The 26,608-nt window shown below is 45.8% G+C and overlaps 5 protein-coding genes across 8 annotated transcripts; 3 read left to right on the top strand and 2 right to left on the bottom strand.

Moving 5' to 3' along the window:
* Positions 1 to 519: 519 nt before the first annotated feature.
* ms(3)76Ba (male sterile (3) 76Ba) lies at positions 520 to 3,634 on the bottom strand. 2 transcript variants are annotated; one of them, XM_002132706.3, is made up of 3 exons: positions 3,402 to 3,634; positions 3,226 to 3,345; positions 520 to 2,977 (listed from the first exon to the last, which is right to left on the bottom strand). In XM_002132706.3, exons 1-3 carry the CDS (start codon positions 3,449 to 3,451, stop codon positions 622 to 624), a joined length of 2,526 nt encoding a protein of 841 aa, XP_002132742.3. In that variant the 5' UTR covers positions 3,452 to 3,634; the 3' UTR covers positions 520 to 621. The 2 variants fall into 2 exon arrangements, with proteins under 2 accessions (XP_002132742.3, XP_015036185.2); XM_015180699.2 differs by having other exon boundaries at positions 3,226 to 3,634.
* Positions 3,635 to 5,982: 2,348 nt separating this feature from the next.
* nis (no individualized sperm) lies at positions 5,983 to 8,276 on the bottom strand. Its single transcript, XM_033381122.1, has 2 exons — positions 7,972 to 8,276; positions 5,983 to 7,891 (listed from the first exon to the last, which is right to left on the bottom strand). The coding sequence occupies exons 1-2, from the start codon at positions 8,150 to 8,152 to the stop codon at positions 6,087 to 6,089; spliced, it is 1,986 nt and encodes a 661-aa protein (XP_033237013.1). The 5' UTR covers positions 8,153 to 8,276; the 3' UTR covers positions 5,983 to 6,086.
* A 419-nt stretch (positions 8,277 to 8,695) lies between these two features.
* LOC4817169 (vascular endothelial growth factor receptor 3) lies at positions 8,696 to 26,566 on the top strand. Of its 2 annotated transcripts, none has more exons than XM_015180695.2 (15): positions 8,696 to 9,834; positions 22,208 to 22,523; positions 22,606 to 22,708; positions 22,771 to 23,001; positions 23,067 to 23,250; positions 24,177 to 24,409; positions 24,474 to 24,514; positions 24,593 to 24,744; positions 24,823 to 24,862; positions 24,946 to 25,108; positions 25,181 to 25,335; positions 25,409 to 25,685; positions 25,761 to 25,887; positions 25,961 to 26,066; positions 26,146 to 26,566. In XM_015180695.2, the coding sequence occupies exons 2-15, from the start codon at positions 22,257 to 22,259 to the stop codon at positions 26,503 to 26,505; spliced, it is 2,439 nt and encodes an 812-aa protein (XP_015036181.2). In that variant the 5' UTR covers positions 8,696 to 9,834; positions 22,208 to 22,256; the 3' UTR covers positions 26,506 to 26,566. The 2 variants fall into 2 exon arrangements, with proteins under 2 accessions (XP_015036181.2, XP_001356773.4); XM_001356737.4 differs by having other exon boundaries at positions 8,697 to 9,834; positions 24,943 to 25,108.
* On the top strand, positions 12,403 to 13,459 carry LOC6903018 (uncharacterized). 2 transcript variants are annotated; one of them, XM_002132704.3, is made up of 2 exons: positions 12,403 to 13,073; positions 13,134 to 13,459. In XM_002132704.3, the coding sequence occupies exons 1-2, from the start codon at positions 12,450 to 12,452 to the stop codon at positions 13,143 to 13,145; spliced, it is 636 nt and encodes a 211-aa protein (XP_002132740.3). In that variant the 5' UTR covers positions 12,403 to 12,449; the 3' UTR covers positions 13,146 to 13,459. The 2 variants fall into 2 exon arrangements, with proteins under 2 accessions (XP_002132740.3, XP_015036182.2); XM_015180696.2 differs by having other exon boundaries at positions 12,405 to 13,073; positions 13,131 to 13,195.
* On the top strand, positions 16,170 to 18,666 carry LOC4817401 (facilitated trehalose transporter Tret1). The gene is made up of 5 exons (XM_001356734.3): positions 16,170 to 16,500; positions 16,923 to 17,155; positions 17,243 to 17,373; positions 17,518 to 17,870; positions 17,956 to 18,666. The coding sequence occupies exons 1-5, from the start codon at positions 16,428 to 16,430 to the stop codon at positions 18,573 to 18,575; spliced, it is 1,410 nt and encodes a 469-aa protein (XP_001356770.2). The 5' UTR covers positions 16,170 to 16,427; the 3' UTR covers positions 18,576 to 18,666.
* Positions 26,567 to 26,608: the final 42 nt, after the last annotated feature.

Raw genomic sequence — 26,608 nt, 5'->3', positions numbered from 1 at the left:
TTTACTTTAGGTTAGGTTCAGGCGGTAGCCTGGGGGAGTGATGAAACCCTCCCAAGCTCACTTGGACCTGTAGAAGGTCCGTTGTGGTGCCGCATGGGCGTGTGCCCCTTCCCAGTGCCTAAAAACCGTGGAGAAACAGGCTGTTGCACATTAAGGGCAGTCCCATCCGGAGGCTTGGATGAATCTGGACAAGGTCCCCGGTTTGATTTCGGCCAGGTCCGAAATGTCTGGGAGGAAAGCAGCCCCGAGAAAACGAAGACGACGATTTCCAAGGGCCGGGCAGTGGCAGAAGAAGTGGGGGACCGATTCCTCCTCTTCCTCGTCGCGACAACTCCTGCAGAAGTCGTTATGAGGGATTGACACTCTAGAGGCATGAGTGCCAATCTGCCAGTGTCCCGTAATGGCTCGAGTAACTGCAGAGCACTGTGCTCTGCTGAGCCTATACAGCTCGGCTTTCTTTACTTTAAAAAGACTTTTTTTTTTCAAATATTCTTAATAGAATAATGCTGAAGCTATATGTAAATATTCAAAAGCATTTAATAACGCATTTTATTGCAAAATGCATCAGACTTTAAACCATTCTGACACTCCAAGGAATAGAAAAAGGTTAAGAACGAGAGTTCAGTGGGGCTCCATCTTTACCAGATGCCTGCTTTGATTGTGGATCAGGATATATAGCTTTAGCAACATTTTGTCCGCCTCCTCAATGGACATGGCATACACATAGACCCTCCCATGGTCATGCAACTGTGCCACCACGCCCGGTAAATCGCTGCTCACATAATACACGTACTCCGATCCGACATTATCGCGACTCGTCTGGGCGGACAGCACAAAACATTCGGCGAACAGCTTCAGTTTGATTTGAAAGCCAAAATGAGCGCTGGAACGCATGCGCAGGTACAGCAGATTGTGGGCTGGCTCCGCCTTGAAGTGGGAGACATGCAGTAGGGGAGACAGGAGTTTATTCTGGACTTCTATCAGATCTTTCTTGTCGTCGCGACAGCCGTTTATGATGGTCACAGTGCCATTCGGCCAGAGCCACGATATCCGACTGTGCTCCGAGTTTCGGTTGTGGTTCTCGAACTTTTGCAGGACATTTATGGCATTGTCGTACTCGACTCTTGAGAGTTTCTTGGCCGCCGACTTGAGATGGATCGGCTGGTTCAAGTGCAACGTACAGAACGTTTTCGAATACTTCAACTCGATCCGCAGGGTCAGCGTTTCCAAATTCTTGATATTTTTTTTGGCCATTATCTTCACTTTGAGCAACGGCCGGGAGCGGACTGTCGGCAGTTTTGTGTCCAGCTTGCGGCACAGATTTGGACTCGAGCTCTTACCAAATCTCTGGACCCATTTGCTGCGCAATCTTTTGGCCTGCGGGTCGCGATACTCGCACGCGGTCTCCTCACAAATATCCTCGAAAACGTCCAGCATCGAGCGGTAGCTCCGTTGCCAGGCGTTTTCTTGCAAGGTCGATGGATGACCGATGCCAGGCAGGCGCTGATTCTGCTGATCCTTTTCGATTTCATCCTCGAAATCAATATCAACAGGTTTTCGGTCTTTCCAGAGAAGGGACTTGTACTGGGAGGTAAGGATTTGGCTAGTCTGAAGGATCCATTGTTGGCACTCGGCCTTATCCTGTGGCTTGGGCTGCACATTGCCAATGCATATGGGTTCCCGCTCCTCTGCCACGCGCAAGTACTCCTTATTGGGAACTGGAACCGGAACTGACTCTTCTTGCTGTAGGTGCGGAAGGTCCTCAGGCATAGCCACTTCTATGCATAGGTCTGAAATCAATGGCTGCGATTTTTGTGGGATCTCATCCTGCAGGGCAATGGATGTTCTTGGAATGTCATTTAGCAGGGCCAGTGATGTCGATTTCCCAGGCATGTAATCCTGCAGGGAAATGTCTTGTTCCACTTCAAGCGGCACGTCTATATCGGACGCCGCGATGTGGTATTCCATATCTTCTGAAATTTCTGGATCCTGGTCAGCGGGCGCTGTGTCATTGTGCTGCAAAGTGTCATTCACAGGACGAGGATTTTCCGTTGGAGTGAACATGTTAAGGATCTCGTCGATCTCCGTAGTGTCGTTAATTTTCTGGCTTTTGAATCTGAGCGACTTAAGAAGTTTTATCGAACGCAAGCCGCGGGATACCTTAGGGATGATCCGATGTAGCAAAGGACTCTGACTCTCACTCTGGCTCGGTTTCATGGCTCGTTTTTGCTCCTCTTGGAAGAGAAAGTTGACAGCCAGAGCATTTTCATGTGCGCATGGCTCCAGTCTGGACCTTTTCGATGTCCTCGGTGTGGGTGGTGGTGTGGGTGGATTATCATAGCGCCATTTTGGGCAAGGGGATGTGGGACAGGGCATTCTGCAGTTGAAGGGCCAAGTGTTTGGATCCAGCAGACCAGCCTCAAAGTCCTTTTCCATCTGACTGAGTTCCTCAGACGTTGGGATACGACAAAACAGAGATCCGGGCGGCTCTTGTGGATCTGCTGCTGGGATCTCTGGGACAGCTGCTGGTTCTTCTTGGTTTCCGGCGACTGCTTCTGGGATCTCTGGGTTTCCTGTAGCTGCTTCAGGCATTTGAGGGGCCTCTGAGATAGGGCTTACACATGGTAAAGGACAATATTCATCCAACAGCATCTGCAGATATTCCAGCTCTGGCTCCAGCATGGGTGCGATGACCTTCGGTTTCGGGATGTACCTTCGAAAGCCGGCAGGCAACTTGAGCGAAGATTGAAAGCCTCTTTTCTTGAGCTCTCTGCCCCAAGCAAATGAGTCAAAGATCTCAGCGACCCTGACGACCCCGGCCTTCTTGTTGGCCACAAACTTGGCCATGAAATTGACTTCGGGCGTGGAGATGGTGGGTGGCATGGGACCATGGCGTCTGTTCCAGATCGGAGTGGTGATTATTGGATAAGGGCTTGACGAATCCTCTATACGAGGTTTCTCTTTGGCCTGAAATGTGCTGGGAAAAAAGGAAGAAAGCAGCTTTGAGATTTTTCCAAATACAAGTTTTTCAAACGGTCTAGTATGCCTTCGCACGAAACGTCAAATATCTAATGTAACAAATGTTTCTTTTGTTAGACAAATTATCTTTCACTGCATGTCGGATGCAAAAAATTAGTTCTAGGTAATTTGTGAATCAAAGAGGTTTTTAAAGGAGCGGTTTTTAAATCTAATCGATGGCCACTATAGATCATAGAATTCTGTTACCTGGCCAGCTTTTCCTCTGCATCATTTTCTTGGTTCTTCTGCAGACTTGTATTCTGTTTGTTGACGTAGTTAAAGTAGAAATGGTCCTGAGATTCGTTAAAGCGTTCCTCCCTGAAGTCTCTAAAACAATGCACTCTTGATTTGGCCGAAAAGCACGTTATATTTATGTCCATTACCTTTCTGAGGCCCATTCTGTGTGCGTGTTCTGGTCGCAATTATTGAACATTTTTCTGTTAATTTTTGTTCAGGGCTTTGATTTGCCAAACATTTATTTTTTCCAATTGTTTTTTTTTTGACGCAATGCCCGATTAAAGTGTTGTACAACTCCTCGAATTTGGTATTTTGAAATTAACAATGTTGTGCAACATCGAAAAACCTTGAGGCAACAAGCACTATTTGCTGCAGTAGAGAATGAAATTAATACTTGTACTCCACAGATGCCACAGTCCAGGCTGTCCTTAAAGATCCTTGTAGGTGCGACAGTTGCAGTATCCGCTCCTGACTTATGCAGTCCTAAAGCTTTTCTTAAAGTCGTTGTGGGGCCTAAATCCGGAACTTTCCTTATCATCAAAAGCATAGGCAGTGGCTCTGGAAATCGTGACGCAATTTCAAGCAACAGAAAAACGGAAACTCTAGAATCTTAGTAGGCTTGCTTTCAGTTGTATTTTAGCTTAGTTATATGCATGATTTGGGCAGTCAGGTCTCATAACTCTTTGGCACCTTATCCGGATAACATCGTTTGTTTTATTTAAAAATTTTCCAACAAAATTATCAAACCAAATTTAATTGTGAAAGTTTGTCAGCTCTTCGCCGGAAAGAGGCATTTTATAGTTGCACTTTTGTTCGGGTATTGGTATCGTAGGTATAACGCGGTTGCCGCCTTGCCCATTTCCATTAACCGAAACGCCACCCAACAAAATCTCTTTGAAGCAAATCTGTGTCCTGGGAAAACACAAGGTGCTCTTCGATGGCTATTAGATGACCCTCCTGGCGAATGACCAGACTGTGCTCGGAAAAACACCAAGGGTTCGGACGACCGTCAATGATGTTCTGCCGAACTGGAGGAGGAGTGCAAGTTCATCGGGACCTGCTCCATTGTGGAGCTGCCCCAGGAGCAGTTTTCTGATCTTTTCCCGCCGAACAAGTGCGACAAGGCCCCAGAGGATATACGCGAGACACTGAAGCACATTGTGATGCTCGGCCTCATCGAATTAGAGGTCAATTCAGCTCGTGAGGTTGCCGATCATCCAACGTGTGGCTCTGCCGGTCGACCAGTGCCTGCCACTGCAATGAGCGAGACCTTGTCCCGTTCTGATGCCATTCTCACTTTCACCGTGGTCTCCAGCAACCTAATCGGCAGGTAAGTGTCCACAGAAACACCGAATTATCTGGAATTCCATCATCCCATTCATCCAATCTGATCCTCATGAAGGCGGTGACCACCTAAAAGTTTCAAATGTCCGAATCTGAACACTGCTCCAAGACACTGGTCATAAGGGATCCAAGCTAAAGCCTGCAGATCAAGAACAAGCCTATGGTTAACATAAATTCTGTCGGGCTGTCGCCTTTAAAGAAGCCTTAAAAATAAACCAGTGAAATGATAAGATAAAACCCTGAGTATCTAATTTATTTAATAAAATAAAGCTATGCAAGGAAGTTCCGCTATTGAGAATATCCCAGTGTAGAGATTTGATTTTTCAATCATAGATTTTTCCGTAGTTTAGGGCCTCATTTTCAAAGTCGACATTTTGATGCCGTTTGATTCTCTGGGAGACTTGGTCCTGCACGATCTGGCCCTATTTGTCTGAGATATAGCCTTCTGAAGATTTGGATTTAGCATTTCGTTAGAATACTGGGTTTTCTGCACGCTATATCTCTGCTATCCGGCAGCCGATCGGAGCGCGGCATGTCTTTTCGTGATCGGGAGAGTCCTGCCAATCGACTGCCATCGGAAAAAGGGACTTCCATTTCCTCACGATTTTCGCAAAAAATCATGATGGTTACATCATTAAAATTGCCAAAAATCGGCCTCATTTTCACAGTCGAGATTTTAATGCAGTTCGACAGTCTGGATTCTCACGATCCTGGGATAGTTGGTCCTTCACCGATCTGGTCCCTTCTATCTGAGATATAGCCTTTCCAAGATTTACATATCATTAAAATACTGTTACTTTATTTAACCCTTCCTTTCATTTTAGCAGATCGCGCCCTCCGGTGGATAGGAATACCTTTCGCGTTCCCGTGGTCACCGATTTGCCCACCATTGTTTACCATGCCATCATCCTTTAAGTCTTTCGGTTCATACGAGCGAGTGTGCGTTCGATGACATCTATCTTTTCCAGCCGCCTCACCGGCTGACATCGTGAACTCCCGCAGGCTCCTGCACACGGGGACATTATTCATGTCCCCTCGGACTTTGACTATGGCAATCAAGGGTAGGCTACGCGGACTACTAGACTATAGATAGATATCGTTGTTGTTATGTTTAAGGATATACGCGTCCATATATCGAGATAGTAGACACAAATTTGTTGCACTTGTATATTTATTTATACTAAGCCAAGTTATGATGAATAAAACTATTGAATCATCATCCTTGCTGTATCCTGTTTTGGGGAAAATATAGCGGGGAATGTAGGGTCTGATCACTTGGGGCTGGAGAGAAAAGGAGTTATTCTGCCTTTACAGTAATATTGAAATAGAAACGAAGGTCAAATGTCTGCACCATAACCCATATTCCCACGAAAAACATTCCGATTTAACACTGGCATATTATAAATTTAGTTTGAATCTGTGAAAAAACGATTCGTGTCGATAGAAAAAAGAAAATACATGTAAAAGTGCAACTGATGTTTGTGGACTTATCCCCAGCCGGAGGTCTTCTTGGACAGCACCACCTTCTGCATGTGCTCGTCGGCGGTGTGGGTGGTGTGGGTGCCTCCGGCATGACGCGGCACACACTTGACCATGGGGGCTCCGGCAGTGCCCTTGTTCCAGGCACTGGCACAGTGGGGGAACTCGTCCTTGCGGTAATAGCCCATGATGCCTGATTTGCGGATCTGGCCCAGCTCGTACGTGACCAGCGGTCCCAGGCCAGTGGAGCCCTTTGCCGCCGGCAAGGAGGGAATCTTGGAGCGCTCAACGGAGCGCATCACACAGGGGGTGTCGCAGGAGATGCACGACAGGTTCTGCAGGACCTTCACCCGCCCGGCAGCGGCGGCGCAGTCGTCGTTGGTCATCTCCATGTACTTCTGCAGGGCCTCGGCGATCATGGCCACCCGCTTCTCGATCAGCTCGCGGAAGTCCTTGAGGCCCAGCTCGAGGGCATCGATGCCCAGGGTCATGCGCAGATTGTCGATGATCTGCAGGACGTTCTTCTCGTTCAGGCTGATGATGTGGCGCACCTCGCAGAACTGCTTCTCCAGCCGCGCCTTGTACTCCTCCAGCTGTTCCAGCGACACCTTCGTGGCCAACTGATCGAAGTCCACCTTCTCGGCTAGAAGGAGCTCCACCTCAGTCTTGTCGATCTTCACTTCGTCCAAGTGCGTGACGGACTTCTTAAGCAGCGCGATCTGGGTCATGTTTGCGTTGATCTGGATTTGCATGTTCTGGGTGGCCTCCCGGTTGGTGGCCATGTACAGCTTGATCTCCCGCACTGTTTCCTGCAGCTCCTGCATGGAGCTCATCAGTTGCTGGGCATCCTGCTTAAGCAGAGCGGCGGCCAGCTCGTTAGTCTTGTTGGTGAGGGCGCAGAACTGCGATTTGAGCTCCAACAGCTCGCTGAGCATGCGATCGGGGGAGTAGCAGAGGTGCTGCTGTAGATCCAGGGTCTCTTCCTCCTCGGGCTTCTCCACCTCCGTGGGCGCAGAGGAGGATCCCTCCTCTTCATCCTCCATCTCCTCCTCCATGGCCTCCATCTCTTCGATCACAGCCTCGCCGCTCGACCAGCTGATGGACACCTCGTCGTCGGCGGCGCGCATCAGGACCCTCAGCTGTCGGGCAATGTGACGGAGCAGCTTGAACCGGTCCGGATTCGGCTTGCGGTCGATCAGCAGATGGGTCACATTGTTCAGCTGCTCCATGGTCAGCTTCATCTGCCCCGTCATTGCTTTCACGAATGTCTCCATCTCCATCACGGCCTGCTCCTTTTGCATCTCCACCTTGGACATGCGCTTCTCCAGGCGGGTCATGTTGCCCAACAGGGATCCTTCGAGGCGCTGCGAGCCGCGACCCCGTTGGGAGGTGCGCGACGATACGGTTGAGATAAGGGCGGGTTCCTCTTGCTCTGCATTCTTCGCCTCAGGCTCCTCTGCCTTTAAGGCTGGCTCTGGTTCTGGTTCCGCCTCGGGCTGTGGTTCTGGCTCGGCTTCAGCCTCGGGTACGGGTTCGGGTGCGGTCACTAGATCTTCTTCCGGTGCAGCAGGCTCTGGCTCTGGCTCTGGCTCTGGCTCGGCTTCTATCTCGGGAGCTGCTGGTTGTGGTTCCGGCTCCGGTTCTGGTTCTGGCTCTGGCTCGGGGGCTGCTGCTTCTTCTGCTGGAGCTGGAGCGGACGGTTCCTCCTCAGCTGGCGGTGGTGGAGCATCTTCGGCTGGGGCCTCCGCGGGGGCCTCCTCGGTATCGGCACCACCCACCAGCCGATACCTAGAGGCCGGCTTGCCCATAGTCACTAAAGGAAGACAAGACACAAGACAGTAGATTAGGATCCTTCTCTGGGAATCTGCAACTGATCGACAGGCGAATACTCACTCAAGCTGCTCTGCATGCGTATGTTGGAGGCCAAGTATTCGTCCTGCTCAACAATCTCATCCAGACAATCCAGTTTCTGGGCAAAATTCGACAGGAGCACGTGCAAGGCATAGAAGTTAACATGGCCCGATTCCGGCGTCCCGATGGCCACATCTATCAGATCCTTGTACGTAAATGGCATCTTAAAACGATATTTGGTCACAAGTCAATAAAATTTTTCCTGAAGTAATAAGAAACGAGTATTTGTCACTTTCCAAAAAATCTAGAAAAATATAGGAACTGAACTGAACGGGATCTACGAATATAATGAAATATTTACTTTCCCCAGCCACGATGTTTGGAGGCCAGGCAAAATGATCGAAAAATCAGAGCACTCTGGATATACTGATTCTCTGGATACTGATTTATAGAACAGTTGTGCCTGCATTTGGACTAGATTAGACTAAATTTCCATTATTGATATTTTGGAATTATTGTGGTTAAAGGACTTTCTTTCCATGAATATTGAGTTGATTAGGAACAGGGTTCGTCTTTATTCACACAATTTAGTACATTGTGTGTATATATGTATATAAATATGTACTACCATTAACCAGCTCCGACTAAGGTTATATGCAAATACATACATATGTATGATGAAAGGATTTGATCTTGGCAATCAATGCTTTTTGCTTCAGAAGAAATAGAAATAACATAGAACCAGATATAGATTCATTTCAACGTAATTTGGGTTGGCATTGAGAAATGTTGATCAAACGATTGAAACCTTTGCTGAAATTGAACTTTTCCCTCTAACAATTCCCTCCGCACCACACCAAACTATTTCTCCACGTATTTTCCTTCGTAGCTGGGGCCCACTGTACTCACGCCAAAGGCAAAACACACGCACACCAAAGGTACGGTACGGCACGGTACCGGTAGCTTTTAGTCACGCCGAAACATGCGTTTTGTAAAAGCTTTCGCCGCCCCCAGAGCTTTCGTGCAGCGCCCAAGACATTTGGCAGGCAGGTCGTAACGTTAACAATTGTTATCATTCCGGCTGAAACGCTTGTTGCTTCCACGTCTCTCTCTCACACTCTCTCTCCGCCTCCGTCTCGGTCGATACGCGTCGCGCCAGTTACCGCTAGAGCCGGACCGAATCGGCGCCATTATTCGACCAGTTTGTCCCGAAATTCAAAAGCAAATGGCGGGTCAAAAAGTTCAAGATTGAAATCAGAATTTGAATGGAAATGCCATTACATCAGTGACGTGAAGAAGCCAGAGATTTGCATTGAAATTGTGAAAGATGGTTGGCTGTGAAAGAGGAAGCGGAAATGAATTGAAAATCTAATTATGTTTGCATTGAATGAAATGCAGCCAAAAAAAGATGAAAGAAAATAGCAAAAGTAATTCCCCCAGCGAAGAGGAAACCCGCTGAAAGGAAAATACAGAATACAAATGTAAACAAAAGTGCATATAATACACGGAATTAACGAGTGGAGTGTCTCAATGAATGTGTAAACCGTCAAACGGAAATTTAAATAAATCGTAATTATTAGATAATAATTGCTTTGTACAGCGGAAACTACCAGTACGAATGCGAGTGCGAGTGCGAGTACTGAGTATTTCCCTCACTTTAAAAATAGCTTCAGTATTTGTGTGTGTTTGTGATTAATAAAAATTCGATGTGCGAATTGTTTACAATTGAAAAGAAACGAAACAAATAGCATATCCATACGTAAGTGTTGGATCAACGCAAACAAAACCTTGAAAGCTTTCAACCATCACCATCATCGGGAAAAGTCAACAATTAATAGTGGATTTCATAGAGCTAAGTGGGTCCATCATCCATCATCCATCGGCAGCAGAATGGAAAGCCAGATGGTAAGTCCAAAGATGAGCTACGGTCTGATCTGACAATCTTATAGCAGTAGTACGTACCGTACTACAACTGCCATGGCAGCCATGTGTCCCGTCCCTCCCAATATGCACTGCCTGATTAGATAGCAGACTCGAGTTGAAGAAATACTCTCGTGAGTAAGGTAAATGCTCTGGAATTTCTCGGAATTCCCAAATAATTTCTCATGTTCGGTGCATTATTTTTTATCGTTGAGTGAATTACTGCTCTGATTGATGATCGCTTCAATTGGAGCCACGCACTGCGCAATTGATATGCCCATTTGACACTGATCACTGATCAATCTAGATGGGCGACGATGGTAGATGCGACTGATTCAAGTTCAGGTTGCCCAGCCCAGCCCAGCCGTTCCCCAAGAACTGATGAGACATCGCCCTCATACATTCCCCTTTCACTTTCGTTTTTGGGCCTGGGAAATTTCAATTTTTTTATTAGATTGGGCTTTGATCGCTACAGTTACGGTTATGGTTATGGTTATATTTTTTGTTCACATTTTTTTCCTATTCGGCAGCGGTGATAAGCAATGTGTCGCCAGTTGTTCAATAGTATTGAGTGTTTGTTCGTGTGCGATTGTGTTCCTATATACTACACGCAAACACCCACCTCCCGCATATACATATATAGTACATAGCATTTTGTCAGTTTAGTTACTCCGCTAATTATCGAACTAAAAATTATCGCACTCTCTCGTCGTGTGCCCTCGCCCCCACCGACTCGCCTCTCCCACCTCTCGGGACACTTGGTTTTATTACAGCTCAAAAGCATGTTATTTATTGTTGAGAGCATGGTCAACAAAGGCAGCCAGAAATAAGAATAGCAATATATATGTTACTACTCGTATAGTCAGCACATGATTAAGTAGCAGCGTTTAATCAACTTAGAAACGCGCCACAATTGATATATAATTGCCTCCGAGCGACCCAAACAAATGGCCAGAAAACATGGACAGAATCGCAGCAACGCTCTCAAAGAACTGCCAAAAGTTCTGTTTTAATTATTTTTGCTTAATTACTTGCATACCCCAACATACTAGGACACTCATTGTCCCCCGAAAAGCGGGAGCTAGTCGTGCAATTAATTTTGATTTCTGTGTGGCTAAAAGTTGAGCACCCGCACAAAATCCTGTGGTTTGGGCAGACACAAAGTGGACGCTGTATTGTAAATGCACAACAGTATAAATATTGTCCTCGTTAGATTCATTAAATATTTGTGGAAAGAGAATGCAGTCCCCAAGTCCCTGAGTTTATACAAGTTCCTAACCGGTTACCAAAACACAAAAAGACTTTAAATTAGAATTTCGCACCAATCTACACATCGCTCTACAAATGAATTCCTCTGATTGATTTCATCTTTCTGTAGCTTCCACTTCGTTACCCCTTTACATTTTCCCGATGCTTCAATTCCATTCCCATTTTTGGCATCATTTTTTCCGTTTGTGGAACACTTCCCATGAAATGTCTGCCAAACCAAGCTCCAAATTCGCACAGATGTTTGCTAGACGTCATAGTTTGGGTTCTCTTTGTCTTTTTTCCGTTTATATTGCTTTCTTTTTATTGTAGTTTTTATTTACTATCTAACAAATACAGCTAAATGGTTCTATATACTGGCGCAAACTGCCAGTATGGTGGCAGAGGGGCGGCAGTAGTCGTGGTTCTCGTATCTCATCAATTATTTCACGAATAGTCACTGCTCGGCCGCGGGCGCGGACTCGGGCCACAGAAATTGGAAAAGCTTTAAAAGTCAACCGCATACGAGCAAATCAAAAAAAAAACTCAGGGACAATCACACACATGGATACGCGAACACCAAGAAAAAAAACCCCACTATTAACACATGGACATCGAAAATCAAACGGTTTAACGATTTGACGAGAATATTTTCCAGATTTTGCGTGCAATTGTTGACCAAAAAAGCGATGCCAAAAAAAATGTAAAAATAAATCTCATGCCTCTCGATAGCGGTATCAATTTCAGGCATTTAACAGATTTTATGGATAAATTATCCATGGCTGCCAGAAGGGTTAAATGATATTAAATCAACGTAAATGACATTCGATGTAAACTGCCGGCTGACATCAGAGTGCGGCAATCAACACAAATACTCGAAGTATTGGAGAAAAAAAATCTGAAAAATCCTTTCAATGCGGAAGAACTCTTAAACGGAAACACATTTGATCGAATTATTATCAAATACTTGCAGCTTTAATTAGCATTAAAAAGCCGTTATAAGTAGAGTATAAATATTTACTAAATTAATTGATTATTGGAGATTATTTGCCCCGCCCCACAAAGGATGAAAATCTGTTGCATCTACAATATTGCAGATTCGAGAAAACTAAAAACGCACAATCATAGAGAGTGACCATATCTATCCGGTTGCGGAATCTGGATCAGATCGCATAATTTCTATAGTCAAAAGCAGTGCAGTGGCTACGCAGCGTCCGACGTCAAGCAGACGGGGGAATCCCCTTAAAGCATTACAAATAATTTCAAGTTTTTCATCGCAGCAGCAGGCTGGAAAATTTTAATTTACTTATTCGACTTGGAATAGTTACTTTTTCTTTTTCATACTTGTTTTCAATATGTCGAAATTTAATCAAAATTTGCCAATAGAAATAAACGAAAAATTGCCAGAAAACATAGACAAAAATTTGCCAAAAACTATAGAAGAAACTTTACCAGAAACCTTAAACGAACCAAAGTCAATATTTGGATTAACTCAAATCGAATCTTTACATGAAATAACTACCAAAAGTACCACCGATAAGGAATTAAAAAATTTGGATCCACAAATCGAGAAACTTGTGATCCAAAGCTTAGAGGAACTTCAATCAATCACGCAATCCGATGCCACAAATCAGGATGAACTCAGGATGAGCTTCATTATTCCAAAGGTCATGTCACAGCTGCAGAGCACGAATATCCTCGCCGAGAGGCTACAGGCAATGAGAACCGAACTAGAGTCGTGTAAGCTGCATATGCACGACATGAGTAAGGATATAGGCGATGTATTTATGGATTTGCATACTATTTTCAAAACGCTGGAAAGTAAAGATAAAAAAAACATTTTGAGCAAGAAAGATCGGGATAGATTGGCGAAATGTGCCCACAAGGCGGAGACCCTGCAAGAGCTCAGCAAACACTTTCTTATCAATGATCCGCGAGAGTTGAGTGCCATGTTCAAGGCTCCCAAAGTAGAACCAAAGGTGAGACAATATATGCCATAATTTTCGACATAACTTAACCAACGTTTCGGCCATTAGTAGATCGATCAATGACTGAAAGGGAAAGTAGGCTGTGATGCGACAAATCATTCTCTCAATCTCTTAAAAAAAAGGAAACCGTAGAGACTATTGAAAGCAGTCCAGATCCAGAGGCAGAAAATGGAAAGTGGAGGGAATCGGCGGACGGCCTGCAGCAGCAGTATTCAACCTAACGAATAGTCTTTAATCTTCAGCAGTAAACTACATTTTTAGCTGTTTTTGTGCTGAACTTCGTTGCTGGTTTCTGGTAGCACCTAGTTCGAAGAACTTGCCCTTTTTGTACAGGGTACTCTGTGAAGTACAAGAATATATTGTTTTTGAATATAAAACGCCTCAAGAAGTGAAATTTTGAGGTATACGTTTTACGAGATACGAGGTATACGAGATCTAACAGAAGTGCGGATACCAAATATGGTCACTCTAGCCTTAATAGTCTCTGAGAATAGAGTTGCGGTGTCCGCAGCAACTCACAACGTTCCCCCTCGTTTTGTCTGTGAATGCAAGCCTTTTATTCAGAATAAACTTGGCACTGACCTGTACATTGAACACTCCAAAGTGTGTGCCCCCATAGGACTTTATTGGTATACTACTGCGATTCAGCGGAATTTACCCCAGATGTGTATTTTTGTATTTTTCGTCTATAGCTCATAGTACTCTGGGCGATTCATCGCTGGTGTAAAGTTCAGCTCGAGCACTTCGAGCTGTTTGGTTTATTGGTCAAGTCTCTTATCATCGAAAGTCTACACCGAAATAAAATACTAAACAATGGAGGGCCAGAAATAGTAATTTCTTTATATAACATCATACATATATATCTACCATCAATAAATGCTAAATTTATCACTTTCACATGATCGAAGCAGCATTTCACATTCACATTCGGGCCCCCACAGCCATAATGTTTTCCATTCGACGACCAGGAAAGGTTGGGTTGTGTGTTCGTTTTCACATTGAAACAGAAACAGCAAACCAAAACCCAAAACCAAAACAATTTGTTCAAGTTGGCGTAAAATGGAAAACAAATTGAACTTATCAATAAATCGAGTGCTGGCGCGATAACGATGTATTCCGATTAGAGAAGTGCTGAAAGTGACGCGGCCAAAAATCGTATCGAATCGGATCGAAAAAAAACCCCGACAAAAAGAAATAAAGTTCTATACAGACTCGTACTCGTACTCGTATTCGTATCAAATATCAAATAAGTTGGCGGCATTGAGTACTCATATGTATTGGGGCCCCTCACAGGACAGCCCGCGATAAGGGCTTAAAGTCGTTGCTCTTGGTAGCGGTATGTCTTTTTTTTTTGCTTTGATACCTGGTTAATATTTTAGACAAGGGTATGTTAGAATTAAACAAAGGCAGGATATCCATTTAACTTTATTTCAGCTTGGTCTAGATCTTATGATAATTGCCCTTTTTAAATAGAATAAAGGGTATTTCAGGGTCAGAACAGCACTGCTTCCAAAGTATTCTATTTATGATTATATTTGGTGATTTTACTTTTGTTTGCTGGCTGACAACCGCGTACCTGCAGGGCAAAACGTATGGAAAATTATCAATTGATTAAAACACAAGCATTTAATTTATGACTATCCATCGTCTTGGTCTGGGTCTGCGGTCCCCCGACACAGCTTAGGCTGTCAGCCCAGCCAGACATCGGCAATCCTCGGGCCACAGCACAGCACACAGCCGGCCCCCATTCGAAGCTATCAATAAGCTGTATTTAATGCGTATAATATCTGAAAAGTCTGTGCTCTCTCAACTTCCTCAGCAGTTTTATTGATTGCAATGTTCTTTGGACTTATCACACGACTTTTAAACGAACTTTATTCGGTTTTATGCTTCACCCCCACACCCCCACCCCCATACATTATCTGTGGTGGGGGCTGGGGAGGGGTGCGGCTTGTCACAGGCAGCTGATGAAGTGCGTCACCTTATTGGCAATGTGACAAGCGCAGTTAAAAAGCGGGTAACCGTCTGGATATCATGGAAAATAATTACTTTTAAACGACGTCATTGAAGGCTGTCAATTTTATGCACCCTAGTACATGATATATTCAATTATCTAGTGAAAAAATCGATTCTGCTGGACATAAGACAAGTCATTGCCGATTTTGTGTGGTTTTTTTAAGGGTGTTAAGTGGGGGCTGGCGATGGGGGCCCTATTGTTTGTGTGGAAGTTAACTTTGCAGTGGGTGTGTACACTGGCCCAGAGCTTGGGCTTCGAATGTGTCATTTGTGTAATAAATTATGTGCGCTAAGCCACCAGCCATTGGCTTTTTATCTATCGAAACGAAAGCTACTAGAAATGTTTCCTATCGCAAACTAAACTTAAAGACCACCCCCCATACGCCCCATGAGTGGCAAACAAATCGGGAGTAAGTAAACCTACTAAAAGCTCTTTTCAGTGTTTGTTTTTGTCACGTCACCCTGTGTCATAACAGTGTCACCCTAACCGTATGTGCTTGAAACTCATAACAGTGTTACTCTATTCCACTTGCCATGTGCCGCGTAGTTACTTTACTTTATAACTTTACCATACTGCGCAGATACTACTACTACTACTACTACTACTATTACTACTAGTACAAGTACAACATTCTAGTATAGATTGACCTAGGTCAGGGTGTGCTAGCAACAGAAACAGAGAGAGACTTTTGCCATGTATCAACGTCACAGTTGAAAGGCACCCACTCCACACACACGAAGTTTTCTCTAACAGCGTCAGTTCCGCTGTCAAATGATTCACGAACTTTAGATAGTAGCCCCAGGAACTTAACACACTCGTACTGGTGGAGTAGTGATATGTGCATATCATACAATAAAAGCCGAAACAGCTTTGTGGCACCGCCCACCCAGACAATCGCTTTTTGATGGAAGTGCTCACAAGCCAAGAAGCATCTACGTAAGACGTTGCTGTTTTAGATGAAATATTTCGTACTTGTAAATGTTTACCAACAGATTTAGATACCAGAAGAGATATAGCGGGCTGGCAGCGATACCCGTGCCAGAGGCTGTATAAATGGAGGGTCGGAAGCTATTTCACAAGTCATTTTGGAACTACCACCGAATCAAGACGCGACAGTATAGAGCATGGAAAAAGGATACCAGAGTTTAAGATTTTCCCGAAAGAGTTTCAAAAAGTAACTTAGCAGACGTCGGTCTGACGTAGTGTGGAAACCAAACTGTGATATCCCGAGACAACAAAGGACAACCTGTAGAATAGTTAGAAAAAATACTAGAAGCTAGGCTATACAACTATACAAAAATCTGTTGGAATCTCAAGAGGCAACAAAGATGTTTTTCAACATATTCCAAACGGGCATTTTCGAGAGGCAGTTTCGTCGCCAGCTGCTTGTCACATTGAGTGGTATGTGTGTGTTTTGCGATGAGTGATAAGAGGAAAGATTTACGGAAACACCTAAAGAATGGAAAGTTTTGTGAGAGTTCAGAGACCAGACCTGGATATGGAATGTTCAATTTCCCTAAACTTTGAGTAGAAGTGAAGGATTTAATGAAGCCTTTGCACAGCATGGAATCGTTTGCGGATAGCGTCGTCAACTCAAAGGGCTTCCCCCCACTGACGGCCCCCGAACAGGATATGAGTCGTACAAAGCCCCAACGCAACAAAGTTTGACGGGTCAAAATTCAATTTTGTGCCTATGCAAATGAGCTACTTGAGCTGTTGACTTAGGAATCCGCTCCCCCCCTCGAAGGGGGGTTGGGAGGGGCCTTTCACTCATATGGAGGAGAGCATTATCCGGATGATGTAATTTGTTGATCTACTTGTAGCCACGCTGATAACCTTCTGCCATGGCATTGCCCTGGGCTGGCTGTCACCAATGCTGCCACAGCTGCTCTCCGAGAAGGATACGCCCCTGGACTTCTTTATCGACGTGGGCCAGGCCTCATGGCTGGGAGCTGCCATCAGCCTGGGAGGCATTAGCGGGAACTTTTCCTTCTCGTACCTGATGAATCGCTTCGGGCGCAAGGTGTCGCTCTATGCTTTGGCCCTGCCCAACACGGTGCGTGTTTCCTTTTGGCGATTCGATAACCCTAACCCATTAAGAGACAACTTAAGGTGTCAATGTCATGTCTCTCCCTTGTCACAGTGCATATGGTTCTTGTTCTACTTCGCCCAGAGCATCGAGTGGCTGTATGTGGCGCGTGTGTGCGCGGGTCTAACCGGCGGTGGGATGTTCGTGGTGCTGCCCATATTCATTGGCGAAATAGCCGACAACAGGTGAGTCCCCGTCATCGGAGCCACACTTCGATGTAGAGCACAGAGAGGAGATGACAGACAAAGTATCTGTTCTGTCCAGGCTCCGTATCGATTCATCCATCAAGTGGAATTGTTGTTCATCGGTTCGTTCTGTTCCTCTGACAGCATTCGTGGGCGGCTCTGCTCGTTTTTCACCCTGACCATGAATACGGGCATTATGGTGGGCTTTATTGTCGCCTCCCACATCCCCTATCACGTCATTCCCTGTGCCGTTGTGGGCCTGCCCGTGCTCTATTTGTTCCTGGCCACTCGCTTCCCGGAGACACCGCAGCAGCTGCTCGTCTGGTCACGCGAGGAGGAGGCCCAACGCGCCCTGAAGTTCTACCGCCATTGCGATGGTCCGCAGGTGACGAAGCAACAGGAGCGCGATTACCAGAAGCAGTTTGACGAAATGCGCCTGGCCATCCAGCAGCGGAGCAAGGACGCCGGCTCCGTGGGCCTCACCGTGTCTGATTTCTGTAAGTTTAAACGTAAATAATTGTTTTTCCCCGGTGAGTGGCTGATTAATTTGGCTTCTCATCCCTCCTCGGTTCCTGCTCGCAGGCAATAAGCGCGCCTTGAAGGCCATTGCCACGGGCCTGATGCTGATGATAGCCCAGATCTTCTCGGGCACCTTCGCCTTCATCAACTACATGTCCAACATCTTCGATGCGGTGCACACCCAGCTGGACCCCAACACCAACACGATCATCATTGGCGCCGTGCAGATCGTGGGCACCCTGGCCAGCATGTATCTGGTGGATCGCTATGGTCGGAAGATACTCCTGGTGGTGTCCTGTGCGGGCAGTGGGCTGGGCGCCGCCGGCCTCGGTCTGTACGCCTTCTATGCGGAGGAGACGGAGGTCGATCTATCGGCCTACGCTTCCTGGCTGCCCGTCACCCTGATGGCTCTCATCATTTTCATCGCCAATGTGGGCGTCGTCTCGGTGACGATGGTGGTGCTGGTGGAGCTGCTGCCGCAGAAGATCCGGGCGGTGGCCACCAGCATTTGCCTGGGCTGCCTCAGCTTCTTTGCCTTCACCTCTCTGAAGACCTTCCCGCTGATGATGTTCCACTTTGGCCTGGCGGCCACCATGTGGTTCAGCGCCTCTGTCTCTGCTCTGTGTCTCTTCTATGTGGTGGTGTGTGTGGAGGAGACCAAGGGCAGGTCCATATATGATTAGGAATACATAAAGCTGGGGGGAAACCCTCTGACTAAGCTAGGCTAGTGCCTTCCTCGACCTTGGCGAATAATAAAGTTCATGGAGTTCTCTAGTTGCCAGGTTATTGTTTTTTCACTCTGTCAGTGGGGGCTGGGCTGGGCTGGGCGTTAAACCAAAACAAAGTACTCCCAGAGCTGGAGCTCGTAGTGTTCGTACAACCCATAAAAACGGGGCGCTGACATGGCTTGATTTATGACCCGGCTACCTCAGTGGCTTTCCCCTGGCACGGCGCCTGATACTGCCTGTGCCACTGCCACACTGCTGCTGCTAATGTCATGTCAACAATTAGCTCTGTTGGTATTATCATTTATAAGCGCGTACATTAATCCCACACCCACGTCGGCTGTGTACTCGGTAAGTGGCTGGCAACGCGTCAGACACGTGCAAAACGCTTTCAATCTAGAGGGGCGGGAATGGGCTTCTCTTCTTCTGTCTGGGAATATTTCAACTGAAAATGGCTGTGCAAGAGACGGTACTTTGAATTCTTAACATAAATTAAATAAAAGCCTTTACTGCTGAATCATACTGACTGTGATTGCAAATATGCGATTGTGATTGGGCATATTTGTACTTATTATTTATGGTTCCCATTTGCAGCCCATTGTGCGGCTTTTGACACATCATTATGTAAAGAAAGCTCCTGCTGCTGTTTCTGTTGCTTCTCTGCTACCATTAGTTGTATTATTTATTTATTTGTGGACATTAACGAATACAATCGATAAACAATACGAGAGTATGTGTGGCAGGTACCAGGTGTCCTGTAATCGAAGCCCTTTATCTGCGGGATTTTCTATACACTTTGTATAATCGCTTGGGCACCGAGATTTGACTTTCTTATCGATTTGTGGGTTTTCTGCAAATTGTTTACCTATTTTAATTAACTATAAATGTACACCAACTACGCTTGGCTACACGCCTAATCTGATGAACAACTGTTGTGAAAGCCAGAATGTAATATCCACTCTTTGGAAATTTGGCTTTGGTTCGATTTTCCGATTCCGGGGAGGCCAGCTGACGCAGTGACCACTGGACGGACACAGCCACCGCAAATAATAAAGTTTTGGTGAAACATTTTCCATTTTCAATGGAAATTCAGGGCGGTTGCAGTTCTCTGGTATCCATAGCAAACAGTATTATGCCACATTCGAATGCTTCATTTTCAAAATCAACATTATCTGCCCTCACTCAGAATAAAATAATTTGAAGAGGCGTCTCCACTCAGACTTGACCACTTTAAATTTAAAGCCCCACACTCAGAAGCACTCGCCTTCGCTTAGGCAAATTGCCAATGTACATGGGAGCGGGTCTTGTCAACACAATAGCGATGATGATGGGTGCCGTAATGATCAGGAAAATGATAATAATAATGGCGAATGATAAGAGGGAGCTGCTTGTGCCGCGAAAACACTTTAAAAGGAGCTAGAGATGGACGTGTGTGCTTCGTGATCATATATTTTCATAAACATTACAATATGTAAGTGAAAAGATTGGTATTGGTATCAATTTATAAATTGTAACTATTCACTTCATAGCACTTTTTTTCTTTGGGTGTGCCTTTGATGCCTTTGTGCCAAAATGCCCTATATGCCTGGCCCGTGGCCATCTCCAACAGAAATATGTATGCACTGGTTAATGTGCAATCAGCTGTAAAAAGTGTTTGCCTCCGCTGTTTTGTCAACAACTGTTGTAACTTCGAGTGCAGTCGAACTATCTAAGCTCTTATTTTGCAGCTCTTCTCTAATGAATTTGCTTAAAGTCCTACCACAAACAGAAATGTTTCTTATTTGAGTACGAGTTTGTGCATTTAATATGGAGTAGAATGGCTATTAGGCTAAAGGAATACTATTAATAAGTCCCTTGGAATTTCAATTAAAGGTAACATGAAATATGTATATGTACATATGTACATATGTGGTCAATGTGCTTGACCTCTCTCCCTCGACATAAAACCAAAGCGCTCATGTGGGAAAGGGACAAATGCCCCTCAATCGCTGTCATTCGATACCGCTGAAACCACGCGGCGGCGTATGCGGAATATTTGTAAAGCTCAAAACAGACCCGTCAAAGGAGAAGGCAATTTAACGCAAATGCCCACTAATTAATTGCCCAGAAATTTGATAATTAGTGTTTACATTCCAATCCCTCACTTAAACTCAATGGCCAGTGCCTTCCGCCGTGTGCTCTCGCTTTGAATTTGTTTGCATTCGTGTTTGATTACATATTTTGTGCGCACATTTAGGCATTACAATGTCGTAATTGGAACGTTAAGCGCTTCTACAGGGTGTTATACGTATGAGGGGGGCATGGCACGCAAACCCGCATATGGCAAATGCCATTTAAGCATTCCGCTTCGACTCAATGTGCCACGAAAGTCTAGTCTCCTTAGAATTTACTTCCGAGGAGCAAAGTTGTTTTCGCTACTTGTTTTGCGAACGATTCATAAAACGGCAGCTATATGATATATTGCTGAAAACAGGTCCGTCTATCTATCTTTTATGTGCCCAGATACTTAGCATCAATATGTACTGAGAGAATTCTTATCACAAATATTGAAGCTCCTTTGAACCATTAGGCCATGCAGGGAAAGGTTTTTATCGGATAATTTATCGGACAAATATTATTTGTTGCTGTGCGAATCTGACCAATTTTGTAATGCCCTCAAGAAGGACACCTTTACCTTTGCTCACTCACACGGCTTACAAAGGTCCTGACAATAGGATAAAATGAAGGACATTACAACAGGCATGAAAGCGTTAAAGATCAACAACCGGAGGATATAATATGTATGCATAATTGAGTGGATAATTAACATAAACATACCCGTTAAACTCACATCTTGCATCAACGGAAAATGGGCTTGAGGTTTGAGGGAACGCAGTCCCACAGGCAGCTAGTCGCCATCGCCCGGAACACGGCTGCCTGTTGTTGCAGCAATAACAGGTTTAATCACGTGGCAGAAACCTAGAGAAGTAATTCGGAGCAGGTGGCTTTACCGCGTGACAGACAGAACACACGGCCACCCGTCACATCCATCACATGCATGCCACAGACAGTCAGGAGTCGGGTTGCACTTTTGCGTTGCGCAAGGAATGCGGAATGCGTCTTCAGAACCCTACAACGTCTACGCGACACATTTTCGTCTCCTGTTCGTGCACATCTTCTACTTTCACTTCTGCCTCTGCACATGTAGAGCAATCGAAGTGTGTGCTAGAACTTCCAGAGTCTAAAATATTTACAATGCAATTCACAATGCAATGAGTTTGGGTTTCCGTTCATTGCTAAGTTTTACTGGTATACACGTACGTGTAACCAATTGAAAGTACCATACCGTACAATTTCAGGAAAAGGGTTTGGGGCGACTCACACGCTAATAGTTCTCCAGCAAAACATGCAGAAACTAGTTAAAGTTAATTAAAACGTATTAAAATCTAAACTATCTCTATTTTTCGGCAAGGGCCCGTCTCTTATGGAAGCCCCTAAGCAATTGCCCCGTCTACCCCCATGCAATCATCGAAAAATACATTCAATTCGACTGAAAATTGATGCCTGAACCGAATTCATATGGGATTCCTTTTATTGCTTTTGCTTTGCAGTGAACACAACAAACAACACCCACAACATAAACAGCTATGAGCAGACCAGATGCTCAAAATGCTGTTCACACACACAATTGGCATTAGCTTCATACTCCAGCAATGGCTGGTGCTGGTGCTGATATGTTGTGCAACTACCAGTGCCACGGACTTGGGGGTCAATTTTAGCACTACAACTGCCTCGAACATAGGGCGCAACAGTAGCACTGCCACTGCCACCGCAATGGCAACGACTTCGGGGATCCCAAGGCCAGATGCCAGCCAGAAAGCATCAGATGTGAGATCAGCAGAGCCAGGAACCAGGATACGCATCAACGTAAGTAAAACTCTATTATTTACCAGCCATAAGTTGCAATTTTTATATGTTTTTGCGTGCACTCTTCTTGTTTGATGAACAGCCAATGACCGATGGGGAAATCACGGAACTGAGTACCAACGTCACTTTGTACATGGAGAAGATACCGCGCATACAGGTGCGATGGCAGGACAACCTGCCCGAAGGTGAGTTAATCCCTTGATCCGGATGATATTCCAGCCCTGCAATTCCGCGCTGTCTTTTGCAGGCACTTCCTACAATGTCCTTGTCAGTGCCGTGAACAACACACGCTGTCCGGATGCCCCCTGCAGCGAGTACGGCATCAAGGAGAAGCCATCGAGCTATGTCTACCTGCCGCTCAACCCCAATCTTAATGTGGAGTCGGTCGACTGCAACTACATGTTCGGCTGTCAGTATAAGGTCACCGTGGAGACCTCTAATGCCCTGGTCCGGAGATCCACTCGCATCTTTATTCCACGTGCGTCTGACACACCAATTGATTTTAGTGAGGAGCTATGTAATTTTTGTTCTTTTATCCCGTAGAATGCGTGTCCGGAAAGTGCTCCTGTCAGCTGGCGCCAACGCCACCCAAGGTCCTGACTGCTGCCAAAATGCTGACCAACGACACCATTAGCATCAGTTTTTCAATCCAGGCCAGTGAGCAGTTGCGTAAGGAGCAGGCCAGTCACCTGCACGAGACGCTTCGTCTCTACAAAATGCAATTAAAGTGAGTAGCGGTGACTTGGCATGGCAACGGTTGTGTGTCCTTCGCCTGTTTATCAATTGCACGCTTAACAGGAACTGTTATGTTAATTAGTTTTCGCTCTATTGGATAGGAGAGAGACTATTAATTAGATTATGTTGAGCTACTGAGCTTTTCCAGACGCGGGGGGTCCGTTAAAGGTTTTGTCGGATTGAATATCTATTCTAAGAGCATATTCAAGAAGCGAGTGATAGGTCCGTGCTCTAATGAAAGCGAGAGCACGACAGATCGATTGCGGAAGTAAGAAAAATGATGTAAATATATAAAGGTGGTCCACTCGCTCTCTTTCGGGTCGTACTTTACGCTCAGCTTTAATGAGAGCTCTTTAACGCCATGTTCGATGAGAGAGAGAAAAGAACGAAGTTTGCTGTTGTGCTGAGCAAAATAAGACCCGAATAGAGAGCGCGTTGCGGGAGTGGACCACTTTTATATAGTTGCATCATGTGCTGCCTTAAGCTGCTTTGCCGTGGGGGAGCATATACATAGTATATGTAGATTACAAAGCAGGCATCTTTAAAATGGATAGTGTCTGGCTCTAGAATTAAATTCAAGAGCATACAAATAACTCTTATTCTAAAGAGAAAGTTAGGAGTCACTCGATATGGTAATTGTAAGAGTGCAACTAATTCTCGACTCTCAGCACGTCTGCATTCTCGTCCTGTCCCTCCAGCACCAGCATCACCAGTTAGTTCAAAAGTTCCTTCAATTTCCATGATTGCATGGGCACCCTGCAGCAGCTTGCTAATTTGGCCAAGAAAGCTGAGTTTACTCATCCAAGAGCTTTGCAAGTAGTTTGAAGAGCTTAACTACTGCAAATGATGTTACTATTCAAAGGCTAGTGGAGAGGAGGATACTCGTACCCTAAATATGCATGCATTTTTTCGTTGCAGAATAAACGAAGAAATGAATCCTTCATTGCCCTGGGGAGGAGTACTAAAAAATCTTCTGATTCGAGCCTATAATCTGAGCGAGCTGAACTTCAAGCCCACACCGAAGGGCTTCGAGGGTAACATGAGGCTGCCGCTTGGCACACAGCTGAAGGAAAAGGCCTCCCTAAATCTGCAGGCCGTCATCATGGATACGTCTGGCTGTGAAGGGCCTCGCAGTGTAACCAAGGTACCAGGTAGGAGTAGTCCACGGTACCAAAATGCTAACATGAAACAAAACAACGTTATTTGATTTTACAGTGCCAGCCAATCCCATAGTGCTCTCGGACGAGGATAATGTGGTAAGCAGACACAAGCGAGGGACGAGACTCGAAAAAGGAAATATTGTGAAATGCGTTTGTCCATTGTTGTACTCGTAGAGCAACTCCATTATCATTATGAGCGCTATGCTTATTGCTGTTATCCTGGCCGGCCTCTACCTGCTGATGGTGCGCCGCCGACGGGCCCGGACCAAGGCCAAGCTGCACAAGGAGGAGATCTCTATGAAAACCTTCGATACCTCCGCTATCGAGTAAGTGATAAGATTTTGAGTCCTGATCGATTCCCCAGCTAATTCCCATGCCTATTCCCCACTCCGAATCCATTCTAGAATGGAGGACAACATCAACTACGTGGACAAGTATGTGGAGGTGAGAACTAGAACCATTCCCTTCCGTTTTGTTAAGCTTCTTACCGCTAACGTTCCATTCCGTTATCCACTCCCATTCAGCAGTCGCAGGCCCAGGGTCTGGCCGACATATTCGAGGTGCCACACTCGGCCATCCACATGGGACGCATGCTGGGAGAGGGTGCATTCGGACGCGTTCACGAGGCGACGGCTATCAACCTGCGACGCATGCGGGGCACAACCATTGTGGCTGTGAAGCAGCTGAAACGTGAGTGTTTGCCGTCACTATTTGCAGCATTAAGAGCCATGGGTTAAGCTCTCGTGAATCTCTTCCATATAGCGAATCCCACTGCCGACGAGGTGGCCGAATTTCTGGCCGAAATTGAAATGCTCAAGGGTGTTGGCACACATCACAATGTGGTCTGCTTTCTGGGCTGCTCCACAATCAAGGCGCCCTACCTCATGATTATGGAGTATGTGGGACGGGGCAATTTGGTAACTATAGAAATCCATTCAATTAACTGCTCTGTCCTTAAATTGTACGAGTACTCCCAAAATGCTTCCTCAGCTGAGCTATTTGCGAACGGTGCGGCAGGAGGCAGGTAAACTGAAGCTCCGCAATGCCAATTACACCAGCTGCAAGCCCATCATGGCCAGAACGGTTAGTGGTGGCACCTCCACCTCTGCAGGGGGTCTGCCCAAGTCTAACCAGAGCGTCAACTATATCGAATTGAAGGCATCCAGCCAAAGCATAGAGCTCCAATGCTCCGAGGACTCCTCCACTGGTCCTCCGAATAGTCTGGGACCGGCTCGAGGCCGGGAGACCATTCCCTCGTTCGCCGAAAGTAAGTTAAAGATATAAAGGCAATTAGTGGTCCAGGAGACAGGAGTTAGCTCATTGTTCTTTTGTGCATTTTAAGCCACCTATACCATTGTGGAGGACGAGGAGCCCTTTGAGTACATCCTCGACAACAGAGAGTTGCACAACTTTGCCTTGCAGATAGCAAACGGCATGCGATTCCTCGAGGAGCAAGAGATTACGCATCGGTAAGAGTGGGCGGGGGAGGATAGAGGATTACGACTAAGCTAGGCTCGGGCTTAATTATTTTTAACTTTACAGAGACCTGGCTGCTCGCAATGTGCTAATTGACAATAACAAGACCTTGAAAATTTCCGATTTCGGCCTATCCAGGCATGGCATCTACACAAACACAAAGACGCGAAAGGTGAGTCTGAGTTCCCCCAGAAGTTCAGTATTTTCCAGGAAACTCTCACACCATTATACGGATTTGACTCTCCCCCTAGCTGCCCCTGCGCTGGCTCTCCATCGAGGCCATTCGGGACAATGTCTACTCGAGCAAGAGCGACATCTGGGCGTACGGGGTGGTGCTGTGGGAGATTGGCACGCTGGGCGCCTCGCCGTATCCGACGATAAGCAACAGCGAGCTGATACCCTTCCTGCTGGCAGGAAACCGCCTGCAGCGGCCGGACATCTGCACACCGCAGGTGTACACCATCATGCTGCAGTGCTGGCTGGAGGAGCCCGAGGAGCGGCCCACATTCGATGCCCTGTACAGGGTGTTGAGCCCAAAGACCACGTATGTGGACATTAACAGTCTGAGTGATGATTACGTATTTCCGCCGATTAAAGAGAATAGGGATTAGAATAGTCTTAAGTCCTTGCTAGTTAGTGTTAAGTCAGTTTTATCGTATACTCGTACATACCTCTTAAATTAATTGTGAATTAGAAACGCTTTTCTTATAAATG

The sequence above is a fragment of the Drosophila pseudoobscura genome, chromosome 4 (assembly GCF_009870125.1).
Source record: "Drosophila pseudoobscura strain MV-25-SWS-2005 chromosome 4, UCI_Dpse_MV25, whole genome shotgun sequence".
In the NCBI taxonomy this organism is placed as follows: Eukaryota; Metazoa; Arthropoda; class Insecta; order Diptera; family Drosophilidae; genus Drosophila; species Drosophila pseudoobscura.
The sequence above is the reverse complement of the archived record's forward strand: the minus strand, read 5'-3'. Positions and strand labels throughout refer to the sequence as shown.